At 37.9% G+C, this 17,019-nt stretch overlaps 2 protein-coding genes across 2 annotated transcripts in view; one reads left to right on the top strand and one right to left on the bottom strand.

The window, feature by feature from the left end:
* Positions 1-333: 333 nt before the first annotated feature.
* snx18a (sorting nexin 18a) lies at positions 334-16,139 on the bottom strand. Its single transcript, XM_048188206.1, has 2 exons — positions 14,285-16,139; positions 334-1,634 (listed from the first exon to the last, which is right to left on the bottom strand). Exons 1-2 carry the CDS (start codon positions 15,750-15,752, stop codon positions 1,381-1,383), a joined length of 1,722 nt encoding a protein of 573 aa, XP_048044163.1. The 5' UTR covers positions 15,753-16,139; the 3' UTR covers positions 334-1,380.
* A 396-nt stretch (positions 16,140-16,535) lies between these two features.
* The window catches only part of arl15a (ADP-ribosylation factor-like 15a), a 212,349-nt gene continuing 211,865 nt past the window's right edge, over positions 16,536-17,019 (top strand). The window contains exon 1 of the mRNA XM_048188208.1: positions 16,536-16,753. Within this exon, the coding sequence (XP_048044165.1) occupies positions 16,746-16,753 (8 nt within the window). The 5' untranslated portion in view covers positions 16,536-16,745. The remainder of the gene's footprint in view (positions 16,754-17,019) is intronic.

The raw sequence follows: 17,019 nt of genomic DNA on the forward strand, positions 1-17,019 counted from the left end.
TCAACACTAGCAAGAAGATGCTTAAAAGATTTCATTTTCCATTCAGCACAACACTGATGAGTGTACTGAAACTGAATCAATATTGGTTATATATACTGAACAAACCAGGGAAAGAGAAAAGAAAACCATTTTATGTTTCTATTTCTATATCTGTTCTCATTTTTACTATGTCAGCACAGGATATGATCAAAACAAGTAACAACAAATAAACTTGTCGGCCTTGATTATTTATAACTACTTTCAGTAGATCAAAAGAATGTGTTCAATGTGGTGTTTGAATGCGCAAACCTCAAAACACATAAGATACAAAAATATTTTCAATGCAACAAGCAGTTATGTGAACAATTTATTTGAAATCTTCTTTAACATTTCAGCACATCTAGGTTTGGTTCATAAGTATAAATCTGTAGTAGAAAATAAACTGGATTCTCTGAGGACTGTTAGTTTTGAGAAATGTCATTAGCCAAAAAAGTGGTAGGCTGAAGTGTCCAAAATTAACTCTTGTTATCCTGAGAGTGCTGTGCTTCCTGTTTACAACATCATTTTTTTTTATTTTTTTTTTTTAGGTGCCTGTTCAGTTGTCTCAGAGTAACGACAGGTGATCTGACAGCGACTACCGTTTTCCCTCAATTGCACATTCTGTTCTGCATTGGACCCAGAATATCATGGGGAGCAGGGAGAATAAATCAGATGGGATACCAAATTAGGCCATTGTGACCAACTCCTCCCACGCTTATCTCAAAACATGAGCCAGCTACTCCTTCTCCCTGCCATTTTAAGCAGGAGTGACTTTTAAGATAAGATAATTAAGATAATAAAATTAAGCCTTGTAAAACCAATCTCAGAATAAGAATAATATATAGTTCTTTTTAAGAAATTATAAAAATACCAACAAGACGAGATCGAAAGGCACAACAGTGATGACAGCGGCTCTGTAAGGTCTGTAAACATCTAAGAATGGCTAAGAAGGTCTCGAGTGTTTAAAAGGTGGCAGAGAGGAGCCACACGAGCTCCTCGAGTCATATCAATATTTCATTCATCTGTGTGAAGAACACTGTTTAAAATATGACATTAGTAGCAGGATCAAAGACATTCCATGTTCTCTGTGACTATGTCCTGCGTGTCTCTTTCCTCCTCATCAGTTTTTACATAGGAAAACACATAGTCCAAACCAGATGTTTGTTTTTTTAATCGCCATCTCACTATATACTGTCCCCAAACAATTTTCAGTTCCTTCTAATGGACATTCATTGTATGGGGATATATTTCATAAATTTTAGACTCTTGGTGTGTCACATATTGCTAGGGGCTGGCTAACCCTCACCTGGCTCTCTGCCGGGGAAGGTGAAGCTCTGTCAGTCCAATTCAAACATGTTTCATTTAGGCATTGTCATACTTCTGAAGCGCCTCCTCCAGCTTGCCTGTGATCTTCTGGAAGAAGCTGATCTGCTGCTGTAGGTAATGCTGCATCTGGGACTTGAAGTCCCGCACTCGAGTCTGGTGGAAGTGCTGGATCTCAGCCAGCGTGGCGAAAGAGATGATGTTGCAGCGTTCCCTGATGCCATCTGCATGCAGGCTTTCCATCTTCCCTTCCTCTACGTGCTTCTGGCTGTCCTTCACCTTCGTCAGAGCACCTGTGGAGAAAGCAGAACCAGGATGAGACTAAATATTGACTCAGATTCAATCAAGAGAGAAGTTATGGTAAATAGCTCAACAGGTTACACTCGTCTGTTCTTCTGCATGAATGTGCAAAACAAGTTTTTACAACAGCCAAAGAGAAATATGGCATGACCAGGAAGTCACTTTTATGATATATTTATCAGTTTACTATTTTGATGTATAAATCATTGGTGAACATACTTGCCAAGGGTTTTTAAAGTGTGGGGAGGTGTGGAGTAGAGCTATACACATATATACGTTAAGAGTGCTAATGAGATCAGTGAATGAGACTTGATAAGTTAATAAAAGCACAATAAACCATGCAAGAGAACTGAATCCGGTACTGGTGTGCTGACGGCAGGTCTGAAAGCCGCCTCTCAGTCAGTGTGCGAGAACCGAATTGAGTTCTCGGTGGCTTATTGCATTTAAAAGGTCAAATACACACACTTAAGTGCCAAAATGTCCACCTTTGTGAGTACTCATGTAAACCGACAAAATCAAATGTGTTTCAATATACTGGATCTGTGCATACCGTCTTATTAAAGTGACAGCAGCATAATGAATACTATGCATTTGTTTATTATTTGATGACGTTATTCAATTGAATTTGTTGCATTTCTTACTTGAACAGACCTACCTGAAAAACTTAAAGCACTATTTCATTTCTATTATATTTATCTTATTTCATTACAGAATGTTTCAACCCTGTATGGACACACTAAAGCTCCAGTTGCCGTTGGCTAGTAAATTTATTTTACTCGCCAGACTTTTTTTTTTTTTTTTTTTAACATGGAATGTAAAAAAAGTCAAGCGATGGTGCGTAAGCTCAGCAAGCTGCAGGCTTTCTACAGGCCTTTATCACTTTATCAATTTAGGCAAAACAAAATGACAAACGTTTACTTTCATGAGCCGTCACATATTTATGAGCTTGCAACGGGAATCTCTTAAGTGAGAACGAGAGGTTTAAAGCTTCCATGCTTCCATATGTCGTCCGCCCACAGCGTCTTCTGAGATTTCTACAGTTTGATTCTCTCAAGTCTGCATTCGATACATCCTCAATAACAAGATCACATCTGGGTACTTTCATGCGTCCTCTGTACTTGTGTTCTTAAGTACTGGAATTAAACTTGATGATGACGTAGTATAAGAACACAAGGACGAGGGATGAGGGAGACATACAAAATGTGCGGTAGTGGGGGTCCCCATGCAGGACAGGTTTGAGACTATATGGCCATTATGCTTCGATTAAATACAAAACAAAATTCATTTCACTACAGCTGATGCTTCTGAATGTATGTCTGAAATGAATGTTAGCTTAATATCTTTTGTTCTGGAGCTTTGTCTACAAGAGGAAGTAAAATGAATGAACAATGAGGTATGTGGCAGCTGCTGCAGCTCTAACATTGTTGCAAAAGTCTTGCAAGCTCATAGAACATGGAAGTTAAAATGCAGTAAAAATCACATGTTTTCCTCTGTAGAATGCGGCTCAGTTGTGCCAGATTGGTAAAAATGTTGCATTATCAGCGATAGACAGGGCTGTGTTTGTCTTAGTGGAAATGACAGGGAAAAAAGAAAAGAAAAGATCATTACACTAGCATGTATAATAATGTACCATCACACACAGCATCATCATCACATGCATCATTATTGCATATTATTAAACCTAGACAGGGTGATAATGTCACTCAGAAAGTGGTTATTTTGCTAAATTGAGCGGAAAATAATAATAAAAAAAAGATAATGAAATATTGATTTGACATTGTTTATTATTTTAAAGGAAAGAGAAATAAGATATAAGAGATGTGAAACTAGCTCAGGTGTGTAGATTGCCAATTTCATCATGCAAAAATATTTGACTATACAATGCCATGATTGACCAACAAATTGACTGTAATAAAACTTCCAACAATGTCAGTGAATGTCAAAGACATTGCTTTCGCCAGTAAGCATTACAATGACAGGAAACGAGAATGAACTCCATTAAGTGTCACATCGAGTGACATGACATAATAACAGTCAGACATTACACAGGATTTTCCACCTTATGAGGAAAGAGAATAACTTCTAACTGTAATAACTGTTACGGGTTCTCTGAGTGTAGAAATTATTGTGGGAATAGCTGTTTATTGGTGAAATATTAAAATTATATTGTGTAAACCCTTAGTGTACATTACGGTTCAAAAGTTTGGCGTCAGAAAGATACTTTTTTTCAGCAAGGATGAATTACATTGATCAAAAGCGACAGTAAAGACTTTAATACAAAAAAAAAAATCCAATTTTAAATGTTCTTAGAATGATTTCTGAAGGATCATGCGACACTGAAGACTGGAGTAATGATGCTAAAAAAATAAATAAATAAAAAAATCAGCTTTGCCATCACAGGAGTACAAAAATAAAATATATTTAAAATATATTAAAATAGAAAACAGTTATTTTAAATTGTAATAATATTTCACAATATTACCGTTTTTACTGTATTCGGATTATATAAATGCCTTGGTGAGCATTGGAGACTTCTTTCAAAAACATTTAAAGAAATCTTAATACCGATTCCAACCCCAAACTTTTAAATGGTATTGTGTGGTAAAGATGCAAGAGAGCTCACATGTATTTTTTTAAATTCTAAGACGACAAAAACTAGAAGTGAAACTAACAAAAAAAACAAACAATCAAAAATATAAATGTGCATTACAATACAAACAAACATTAACCCCCGGTTTCACAGACAAGGCTTAAGCTAGTCATAGACTAAAATGCATGTTTGAGCTGTTTTAACTCAAAGCAACTTGCACTGACATATCTTAAAATATGTCAAAGCCATTGTTTTGTCTCAAGATGCACACCAGTAATGTTTTTTTCTAGTGTACGTTTATAAAAACTACTTGAATATCCTAATTGAACTAAGGCTTAATCCTGGTGTAGGCTAAGCTCTGTCTGTGAAACCAGGCCTAAGAGTCAAATGAGGCTGAAGTTTGACCATCAGTAACTGCAGTCAGTGCAGCTGAATCATAAATGCTCAGTGACAGCAGTAACAACTCACTGCTAAATCTATCAGGAATTGTGCATTTGATAAAAAACAAAACAAAAAAACCTTTAAACAAGAACTTGAAGGTAATTATAAAGATGATAAACGATGTGATATACTATGGTGACATTTTCAAAACTAAAATAACCCTACTCTAAAATGACAGATTCTGTAGTTCAAGCTCGTCTCAAATTCAGCACAAATAATAGTCTGTAACCAAAGGTGTATTAGTTCAGATCTCATATAATGTTCCTCTCTTTGAAAGCCCTCTGCATATCAGTGAAGTATTGAACACAGATGGCTGACTTCCCTCCTCGGAAGGAGAAACATGCAAGACATTCCTAACCATCCCATCCCCCCAAACTCCACACTATCTGCCTTCTGGCCAAAGAAGCCTTCACTTGAGAGTAACCCAGATCTCTGAAATTCCTCAAACACACACACACGCTCACATGAACACACAGTTCAAAAGAGCAGAGCACACAAGAGAAAGGCAAGTGCATTCAAGGTAGACAAGATGCAGGTCAATGATGAAAGACAGCAAGACAGATTTCAGACAGCCCTAGTTGGGGAACAATGCTTTTAATTGTGAGGCATTACAATCTCATAACTAAAAAGGGTTACTTCATATAGATTGTTACACATTCGGTTATTTTTGCATCATATTTTTTCCATATATTTTTTTTTACATCGTATTTTTCTCTCATCTAGAGTGAATTCATGACATTCACTTGCAGACATTATTTACATTGGAGTGTGTTGTTTTTGCTATTGACAAAGTTTGTTCCCTTTGACATTTCCTGACATACAGGCTATACCACGGAAAGTGTTTGAAATCCGTATTTACACAGTAATATGTACACAGAACCACAATAGTGAGAATCAGGAAGCAACTAAACTTTACATTTTCAACAATTAACACTATTTAAAATGAAACAGAAGTAGAGACAGTCGTATTGTGATGCACATCCAAGTATAGCAAATTATCAACAAAAAAAAAACAAAAAAAAAACAAAAACACAACAAGGGAACAACAAAAAAAAAAAAAAAAAATTAGGGCTGAACTTTGTTCTATTCATCAGCTGATTGGATTTTGAGATGTTGGTGTTGAATTCAAACATTATTGTGAGCTTGCAGTCCCTTGTGGAAGGGTGAGGTTTAAGTGGACTAAATGATTGAAAAAGTTCAGCATACGTTACCAAAGAGAAGTTTTACTGGAAGATCGAATTAAGACATTTTGCGCAGAACTTCCTGGTGTTTTAGTGCTGATGTGTGAAAGAACTCTTAACGGTAAAAGCCAGAACACCGTTGCTTGTGTGAACATCATATTTACCGGTAAAGTCATTCTGGTCAATTTACAGTAATTTACTGGGCTTACTGTGTGAAAAGGGCTAATAAATAGTCTGAAAATAAACACAAATAATTTCACTTACTGAAAATGTAACTCTGATATTATAGTAAATTGAACTAATAACATGTAACAAGTAATCTGACAACACAAAGCCATGAAACACCATTAGCGGTTAAAGAGACGTGCATAGCTGGAGTGGCGACCACTTTATCTGACATCTCACAGATTACAGAAGGGACACACTTCAGTTAATAATAGTACATACTAAAAATAGTGTACATGCCTAAATAAAATACATTTTAAATCATTTAAGTTGCCAAATCATGTTCCATTCCCTCAATTAAGATTTCAGATAAGCTGCATTCATTACTACCAATCATTTGTGAAAACAGCTTTTAATAGGTGGAACATCAAACAAAGAGTGTAATAAAACCAAACCAGAAAACCAGTTGTATGAAAGGAGGAGACACGTGGGAATCTGCGCTCGACTGAGCCACTATAAAGCTTGCTGCTGCAGAACCTCTTCAGGCATTACGTAATACGTGCTATTATACAACACGGTCCTGCCGAGGAACTGCAACCGGAGAACATAAGTCCCCTACTGACACCCCCAACCATATGACACAGATCTGGATCATGACTTTTTGCATGGGACTTTGCTCTGATGATAACGCAGGAAGCAGATCAAATTGTTTGGCTTTTTAAACAAATGAGAAGGCAAATGCAGATCACTGGAAAAACAAAAGTGAGAGAAAGTCCAATTTGCTTTAGAAAGGCACCATTAGATTCACATTAAGGAAAATACAAAAGTCATCCACTGTGAATTACAAGACATTTGCTAGTACTTCAGCACCTAAATAGAGACCAATGAATTTCAGCTTTCAGCCCATTTCAGAAGCTGCTGCGTCTTATATGGTGCAATCTCAGGAAAAAAAAAAAGGTACAAAAGTGGTCACTGGGGCAGTACCCCTTTCAAAAGGTACACATTTGTACCCAAAGAGTGCATATTAGTATCTTAAAGGTACATATTGTTACCAAAAGTGTACACGAGTACTACAGATGCACCGATTGATCGGCCAGGGATCGGAATCGGCCGATTTTCCTCATGATCGGCCCGGATCGGTGATCGGCCGATCAGTCTCACTTCTTACCGATTCCGAGCCGATCTTTTTTGTTACCAGCGGCACAGGCAATAACGTCAAATGCGCGTTCCCGCTCTCTTCTCTGTCACGGTGAAGTAACACGCGCGGGCGCCACCTCTCTCTCTCTCGCCTCATTCGCTCCGGTTAAATAGTGCTTACTGCACATAATTTTAGTCATTCCCGCAAGTTTCGCGGTCACACCGAAAGCGCGCGCACCACTGATCTCTATTAGTGAAGCGAACAAGCCACGCTCAGTCTCAAACAGAGATAGAAATCAAACAGAGTCACAAGTACCAAAATAACCGCCTTCCTGCGCTCAAACTGTCAAATACATACACAAGTATGTCAAAACCAGCGGCACAGGCAATCTTGGCGTGTATACAGATAAGCACTGTCAGTTTTGAATCGTTAAATAGCTAAGAAAGTGAACCCATGTCGTGTAGTATTGGGTCTGTTGAACACCGTTCATAAACTCTTAAAGGGACAGCAGTCCAATATTCCTGCTGCTGTCTGTCATGTTAATCAAAGAACAAAAGACAAAGAAAATCAGTTTCAGCTCTTGACTGAATACGTTTTATAACTTTAAGGGTAAGAATTTATCTGTATTAATATTTACAATAAAGACTACAGAAATTAAGGTAACCAATGTAAAATAATACTGAATGTGTCATTTTACATTTGATTACTTTAATTTCTGTAGTATTTCTTACCTGAATAGAAACCCAGTTAACCCAAAAAAACTTAGTTTCCTAGCTCTCTTTATTCTATTGCATTTATTTGAGCTGTTTATATTTTATTACTGACTTCTACTTGTTTTTTTTTTAAATGAAAATAAAACTTTGCATTGAAGAAAAGTAGATATTTGTTTGTATATGTTGTCAATTATAGTTCTTAGAAAGAAAATCGGAATCTGCAAAAATCGGTATCGGCCGATCTCACTAACAAAAAAAAAAAAAAAAAAAAAAAAAAAAAAACGGAACTCGGAATCGGCCAAGAAAATTGCAATTGGTGCATCTCTAAAGAGTACCTAAATGGTACATATTAGAACTTTTTAAAGGGTACTGTCTCAGTGACAGCTTTTGTACCTTTTTTTCTGAGAGTGTGGCTGAATCTCATGACTGATGGATTAAAGGGATTGTTCACTCAAACATTAATATTTTGTCATTATTTACTCACCCTCATGCTGTTCCCAAACCTGTATTATTTCTTTCTTCAGTGAAACAAAAGAATATATTAAGCAGAATTTCTTAGGTGCGGCAAAATACTATAATAATAATAATAATAATAATAATAATAATAATAAGAAGAAGAAGAAGAAGAAGAAGAAGAAGAAATAATTCTTGAGCATCAAATCATCATATTAGAATGATTTCTGAAGGATCGTGTGACACCGAAGTACTGATACTGAAAATTCATCTTTTGCCCTCAGGAATAAAATTACATTTTAAAATATATTCAAATAGAAATTATTTCTAATTGTAATAATAGTACTTTTTTTTTTACTTTGTTTTTGATAAAAGCTTAAATGCAGCCTTGGTGATCATAAGAGAGACTTCTTTCAAAATCAAAATACTTTTGAATGGTGGTCACCATGAATTTTTGTAGCATGAAAAAGAGATTGACAATTACTCCGTGTGTTCCACAGACAAAAAATGACATCATTTTCAGTTTAAAGTTAATTATCTGTGGAAAGTGTGACTCTATTGGACTGCCCAAATTAAATTTGTGAACAGGTCACAGACAGTCCATCAGACAAACATGTAAAATTATTCAACAAACAATAATCATGCAATTTAAGTATAAGAGATATAAATACTTTTGGAGGAAAATGTCTTTGTGCAGACTAAATGTGCACCACCCTTCTCTAAACTATCTTTAGACTTAAGAAAACTTCAGAACACACTAGGACATCTAAAATCATGTTGTTTCATGGAAGAGAGAAAACATAAGTTCTTTTCAGACTTCACCTCGAATGACCAGAGATAACGTTGGACATGTTGCTAATACAATAAATACTGAAAATGCGTCAAAGAGATGAAAGGTTTTAGATATAGCCTTTTAATGGTTGGCAGAGGGTTTAAGCACAGCGCGAAACTTCCCCAGCTAACCACATCACATTTGAGTCATTGTTTCCTCTCATTGTCATATACTTCAGCATATTTCTCTGCACGTAACAGAAAAGCGATGGAAAAAAGGGTCCCATTTACACCAGCGTCAGTATGTTCACTAATGGCTCTTCACTTCCATCGCTAATGGGGCTCTATAGTGACAAATCAATACATGCTGTGCTGATGTGTATTTTATCAAAAATACAGCAGACCTTTCATTTATCCCTGTGGACATTATGACGGCCTTGAAATTTGATAATCTTACAAAAAAATAAATAAATAAATAAAAAAAACTGCAAATGCATTATGTGGACTTACACAGGTGGACATAAATCAGAAGCTTTACTGTGGTATGTTGTGGTTTAGTTGCTTGTAGAATATTTTAGGCATCATTTCTGAGGTGCAGATGGTATTGATTTTCATATCACCATGAAATTTATTAAAAGGGTGACAAAATCTGAGTGGGTAAACAGATGGCAAATGACAATATGCTGAAACTAAACTGTCATAAAGCTGCAGCCATGACCAGAGTTGAAAGCTTAAATAATCATTATTGCTTATGAAAGATAGATGTCAAATGTCTATGAGGAGATGAGACAGGAAGTGGTTATAATATGCCTCCAATTTCTTAGGGGGTTTTGTCTTAAATGTCTTCTTTTGTTTGCCGTCAGACATTGCAATCGGAGCACAGATATGATGTCAGTATTAACTCTGTAACAGTGGTGATGGAAAGTGGACAACTTTGCTCATGGTTTTCTATTAAATCATTCAAAGTCTGGTTGATTGTTTCTTCAGACCCCGTAGATGTTCCATCCCATGCTCACTGCTCACTGTTGCACAAGTTAACTGTGAAATTGTGGGTAACACCACAGACAGAATGCAGAAAAGACGACATTTCTCAAAGCACTCATACACACCTTATAAGGCAGTATCTTCCATGCTAAAACAATAAGGTGACAATGACAATAAGAATTTGCTAAAAATACATTACACCTTTGGCAAATGCTCAGGTATGGCATATGGGCTTCAGGCAGCCTCAGTCCAGGTGACCTCAGTCCTAGACAGTCAAGCTGGATCAGTCACAGACTGAGGCCTCTCTGCTGGAAGTACGACACAGCATTTCAATTTTTCCAAAGCACAATACAGTGACAGTGGTGTGTCTGCAGCACCAGTCTGTACTTCATTAAACATCTGGTTTACACATTTAAGTCATAAAAATAAATGTAGCTAAATTTAGGCTACTTTTTAAATTTTGTTGCGAAAAACCAAGATCAAAACATCTGCTACATTCCCATAAGGAGATGGCAGACATATGAATGTACACTGCTACCCAGCAGCTCATAGACAATCTCTGTGGGCTTTAACAAAGTCGCACTATTTGTTCATGTTGTGGTTACAATTAGCCACATAAGCGTGGACTGTTGAAACAGCTTGTAAAATTCAGTTTTGTCTACAAGTTAAGTAATTCTCTGAAAACCTACAAGACAATGCGTATATAAATGATCCAGACATTACTCCTGTCTTCAGTGTCACATGATCCTTCAGAAATCATTAGGGTTGTTCGACTTCATGCAGAGCTGCGCAGACTGATCGGTGGCTGACTTGCGGCTGACTTGCATACCGGTTATAAAATGTTGTCCGACTTGAGACAGCGCCATGTGACCGTAATGTATGGAATTAAAGTACCACGAGAGCGATTCGAGAGCAGACAGCCGACTCAGCCGGCGCAGTTTCTCAAGAGCGGCTGCATGAGCTCCGATGACGACACAGCTGTTCCACGATTGGCCAGATTCACCGCATGACAACAATCACGTGTGTTTCGTGTTTATTCTGACACCTTCAGTTCCACTAATGTTCACAAAAACGTTTTTATAACAGTAAAAGCTTTTTTTCCATGTAATCGTAATGTTATATTGTGTCATGTTTATCATTGATAAACATGACACAATATAACATTGATAAAATTGATAAAAAAACAGACACCACTTTAATGGTATTTAAATAATATAGGCTTATATTGAACTTTATTTGTGTACAAACAGATGCTATATACAATGGTGCAGGTATGACACCACTTTTCTAGGCTAAAATGCAGAAACAAGTTAGCATTTATTATTTGCTCCATCGTGCCAAAGTCTCAAGTGGTTAAATGGCTGAAATAAGGTCTGTGGTGAACACAAGCTCAAGACATTTTCACGTTTTATTCTACGACATAAAATACATCAGTATTACTCTACTCATGAGTTTTGACTCATGTTACTTGACTTGAAAAAGGCGGTTGCTAACAATTGCCTAAATGGGACTACAGAAGCAGTCAGGGAGATTAAACGTCATCACGCCAAACAGGTAAGCTCAGTTTGCTTTTACAGCCTCGTTATGCTTATAATTGTGCACTTATGAACTATTCCAACTCAATTTTCTGGGAAAATGTTTTTATATAAAAACTGAAAGAGTTGTTGGAAGCTTAGTGGTGGTGACGTTGAAGTCGTGGGACTGTGGCGTAGTTCATTTATAGCCTACCTTTAGCTTTTTACTACTGGCAACTGCATTTAGACTTCAAAATTCATAAAAGTTTTGTTCATCTGTGAGTATTATCTTGATGGACAAAACGTGTAAGTATCAAACTTTTGTTGGTCACAGAGCTAGTTTTTTGCAATAATCCAAAAGCCTATGGAAAAATCTTTTTGGATTTTCGTTGAGGGAACCAGTGTGATGCTAACTGCCGATTGGCTTACAAAGTAATGTCATACCTGCACCACTCTATTAAAGGTGCCATCGAATGTTGTTTAACAAGATGTAATATAAGTCTAAGGTGTCCCCTGAATGTGTCTGTGAAGTTTCAGCTCAAAATACCCCATAGATTTTTTTAAATTAATTTTTTTAGCTGCCTATTTTGGGGCATAATTAGACATGCACCGATTCAGGCTGCGGCCCCTTTAATTCCTCACGCTCCCCACCCCCGGAGCTCTCGACTATAATACAGTGCAATTACATAGTTCACACAGCTAATATAACCGTCAAAATGGATCTTTACAGATCATGTAAGTACAGTATTTATTTGGATGTTTACATTTGATTCTGAACGAGTTTGATAGTATGCTCCATGGCTGACATTACACACTGTTGGAGAGATTTATAAAGAATGAAGTTGTGTTTATGAATTATACAGACTGCAAGCGTTTAAAAATGAAAATAGCGATGGCTCTTGTCTCCATGAATATAGTAATAAATGATGGTAACTTTAACCACATTTAACAGTACATTAACAACATGTTTACGAAACATTTAGAAAGACAATTTACAAATATCACTAAAAATATCATGATATCATGGATCATGTCAGTTATTATCGCTCCATCTGCCATTTTTCGCTATTGTCCTTGCTTGCTTACCTAGTCTGATGATTCAGCTGTGCACAGATCCAGATATTAATACTGGCTGCCCTTGTGTAATGCCTTGAACATGGGCTGGCATATGCAAATATTGGGGGCGTACATATTAATGATCCCCACTGTTACGTAACAGTCGGTTTTATGTTGAGATTCGCCTGTTCTTTTGAGGTTTTTTAAACAAATGAGATTTATATAAAGGAGGAAACAATGGTGTTTGAGACTCACTGTATGTCATTTCCATGTACTGAACTCTTGTTATTCAACTGCCAAGGTAAATTCAATTCAATTTTCCATTCAATGCCACCTTTAAGCAGTACATAAAGTATTGAATGAAAACGTCTCTGAAACATCTTTGTATTTGACAAATATTGCATTTAACTGATAAAGTATGCAAACACAGCATGAGCAGAAGGTGTCCGACTTCACCTATTCTAATATGCAGACTTGTTGCTCAAATAACATTTCTTATCAGTGTTTCTAAAACAGTTGTGCTATTTAATTTTTTTTTTTGCGAAAATCATGATACTTTTTTTCTTTCAATTCAGAAATTGAAAAAAGAAATTCTTCTTTGATGAATACAAAGTTAAAGAAACATTTACTTGAAACAGAAATTCTTCATAACATTATAAGTGTCTTTGCTGTCACATTTGATCAATTTAATGCATACTTGCTGAATAAATGTATTATTATTATTATTATTTTTTATTTTTTTTAAATCTTACTGGTGCTAAACTTTTGAACTGTGTTGCATATGTGATCATTTTTAGTAAGTAAAATGAGGGCTTGCTGAGGGCTCCTAAGCTTACAACAATAAACATTTTTCTTACGATTAATGTGGATATCGGTTCAGGAATCTTGATTGAAAAATTCATGTTAAGTGTTCATTGCATTAGCTAGTGGCTCCATTAAAAAAAGAAAAAAAAAAGAAAAAAGTATCTCAAAACCTATAATTTGACAGCCTAAAGTCTCAAATTTATCTGCAAATGGTAATGAGGGTCATAAATATTCAAGTAGTTAATCAAACAGCTGAAGGTGTGACTGCTGTACTTCCTACATCCTCTGAGGGCCTTATTTGCATTCTGGAGCATCATGATGAAAATGATAATCATCATGATTCCAGACGAAAAAACAAAGTTATGCGTACATGCTTTTGAACTGAAATAAAATGACACTTGTTTTATAATACTATCAAGGACATTATCAATTGTTAAGTGTAAGAAATGTGTACCACTGTAACAATAACATCCACGCTCAAATCAATGCATTGACTGAATGACTGCATGTGTACTAAAATTCTCCTGTCAAGCTTCCACGAACAATGCAGTACGTCAGTAGTTTCAGTCTTTACCATCATATGTGGTTGATTTGCAGACCACAGGAAAAACACACACAGCACGTCAGCAACAGCTCACGCCATGTGACTCAGCAGTCAGACGAAACCAGGGCGGCCAGTGAACTCATCGGTTGCACTTCAATGCAAACAAATCAGTCTAGCAAAGAAAACTTCTGAAAGCAAGTGACTCTGTTATATTTCAAGCCCACTGATCTCAGCTGAACAGTTTCACGCATATTTCGATGATGATACAAATAAATGAGTAAATGATTACCTTTCTGAACATGGATGATATCAGGGTAGTTGGTAAGGTGTCCTTGGTACAGGGCTAACAAATCCATCACAGGATCCACGTCTTGTTTAGGCTGCTCCACAAAGTAGTCTCCAATAGCTTCGTAAGCTTCTCCTGTGTACGCAATTGCTTGGTTCAAACCGACCGAGTATGACTGCTGGTCCATCTCAAATGCTTGACTTAGATACTTAAAAGACTGTCCCACTTTCTGATACTCTTTCTTGAACCCAGCTATCTGCTTCCTCGCAAACTCGCTGAGCGTGGCGTTGACTTGGATCACGCTGTCATCCATTTTCTTGGAGAAGGTCTTGAATCCATCAATCCTGCTTTCAACGTCTTGCAGGTCAAGAGGGGCTGCCGGAGTGCTGATGGTGAGGAAGAAATTGGCACCGACCATTTCGTCCTTCTCGGCTTTCCTCTTCCCTTGCTTCCAAGCCTTTTCATCCGTGCTGGAGCAGGTGAGGAAGTGCTGGAAAACATCACACCGGGCCAGTACAGGGTGGCTGGTCATATGATTCATCCACCATATCAGCCCTCTTCTCCTTTTAGAAATGAAGTCTTCTTCAAAGCGACCCGTGGCTTGTTTTTCAGGGATGTGCGGCACTGAAATGACAGGAAATTTCTCCACCAACCGTGCGTAGAGCCAATCAAAATGCTTATATCTCCTGTTGACCTGACTCTGCGTGTGGGTCGGCGTCAGCTTGTAGGAAATGTAACTTTTCATGCCTTTAAATTTCGTCTGCTTGGTGGGATCATCAATAGTGCAAGTGAATGGGTACGGGTTCTCCTGCCACTCCGGACCGTACTGACCCATCACCACGCAGATTTTATCTCCATCCTTCACAAAGCCGGATGCTTCCCCCAGGATAAACGCCTCACCGCCAGACTTCACAAAAGTGGAGAACCTGTTCAGATTTCTGCTGACCGTGGCTGAACTTTTGGCTTGCTGTGCACCTCTAGGCATGGAGGATGTGGAGATGCTGTAGCTTGAGGGTCCGTTTCCTTCATAATTCCTGTATCCTCCACCAACAATCCCTGGTTCATCAGCTACAGACGAGTGATCGTCCCAGTCATCATCCCAATCATCATCACTGGCTGGGGTCCCTGGATGATGATGATGATGTTGTTGTTGAGGTAGAGCAGGGTAGGCTGTGAAGCTGGGTGCTGGTGCAGTGTTGTAGCTCTCTTGAGTCTGGTTTCTGAAGTCAGAACCAACAGTGGGAATGTTGGAATATCGAGAGTTGTTGTTAAAAGATGAGACAGTGTCATTCCTCAAAATCTCGACGTAGGACGCAGGGAGAAGCCCCCTCTCCCCTCTGCTGTTCGCTCCCTCCAGCCAGCCCTCAATGTCCTGCTCGCTGTACAGAGTTACAATCTCGTGCTCCTTCACTGATATCTCCCCAGGGTTTTCTGAATTGAAGTCATACAGAGCTCTCGCTCGCACAGCCATGACACAAAATATCTCCAAACTGGAATTAATTTAAAAGTGTTTAAGGCTAGCGTATCAGCTAGCTAATTCCAACCCAAACCCGCTCACTCACTCACTCACTCACTGATCTGCGATACTGACAACAACTTGCGCGTTAGCTGCGGGGACCGTAAACCCTCTATCTCCAGGGTCCTTCTCACACCGGTCATATAACAACGTGACGCTTAGCTGTCAGCTGTCGTGTTTAAAATCCCCAGAGCTGTGTGCAGAATCATTTCTTCATCCGTGGATCTTTCCGTCCAGAGCCCAGTCGCCGTACTGTGCGCCCGTCCCACACCGACCGCAGTTTACACTCGCTCACCCTGAACAGCGCGAGCACAACCAGTCCGGGTAGTCGAGGGTGGAGCTAAGCACCAGACAGCACGAATCAAATCTAACATGGGGGGGGGGGGGGGGACTTATCGGCTCTTTTGAAGAGTTCCATAGAATTGAGAAGAGTTCCTTAGATTTCCGTGATTCTTTTACATCAACACGCAATCACGTGGGATATTACATTCGCTAAATTAAATGCCCAGAAAAGCTAATTGTTTAGCCCAGTTTAGTTAATTTAATCTATGATTCAGCTAACTAATCTGAAACTTACCTGGCTAGCCAGCTAATCCGGCTTCATGGTACAGGCCCCCGCTAATGGTGGATATTTTGATGAATCGAAAATGTAAGTTTTTTCTATGTATAAACTGTTTATGTAATAAAATATGTTAGTTTGTGTTGTCCCTTATCAGTGCAAAATTATCGCAAATTAAAAAGGATTCATGCCAATATTGTCCAAAACCCCACTTTTGGAGGGCAGTGTATATATAATATGTCATTTTTTATTTTATTTTTCATGATACTAAATACTTGGTACCCAGTAAACATTAGGAATTACGCTACTTCCGGTTTAATTTCCCGCGCTTTCGTGTGACGGAAATTCAAATTTAGTACGGCGACCGTTGCAGAGTCTTCAAGAAGTCGATGTTGAGGTAAATCAAGTTATTTATCAAACGTTAGTAATACTTCCTCAAATAAGAATACATCTGTTTGTGATGAATTCACTTGCGACTTGTTTCATGTTATTGGAACTTTACTTTTAATGACAGCGCACTCTCTTTAGTTTTAACCGTCTTATTTTTTCGTTCTAACCGGTTATCGTGAAAAAGGCCGGGGAACGCTGGAGACAGAGCGTAAAATGTTGTTTATGCTTAGAACGAAGTGAAATCCTTGCTACTAATGTTTTATCTACGAAAAG

Source organism: Megalobrama amblycephala, linkage group LG4 (genome assembly GCF_018812025.1).
Source record: "Megalobrama amblycephala isolate DHTTF-2021 linkage group LG4, ASM1881202v1, whole genome shotgun sequence".
Classification (NCBI taxonomy): Eukaryota; Metazoa; Chordata; class Actinopteri; order Cypriniformes; family Xenocyprididae; genus Megalobrama; species Megalobrama amblycephala.

Coding starts and splice junctions, on each gene's coding strand:
- snx18a (XM_048188206.1), bottom strand. CDS start 15,752: ATGGCTGTGCGAGCGAGAGCTCTGTATGACTTCAATTCAGAAAACCCT. Junction 1,635..14,284: donor TATCATCCATGTTCAGAAAG/GTAATCATTTAC, acceptor CTTTCTCCACAG/GTGCTCTGACGAAGGTGAAG.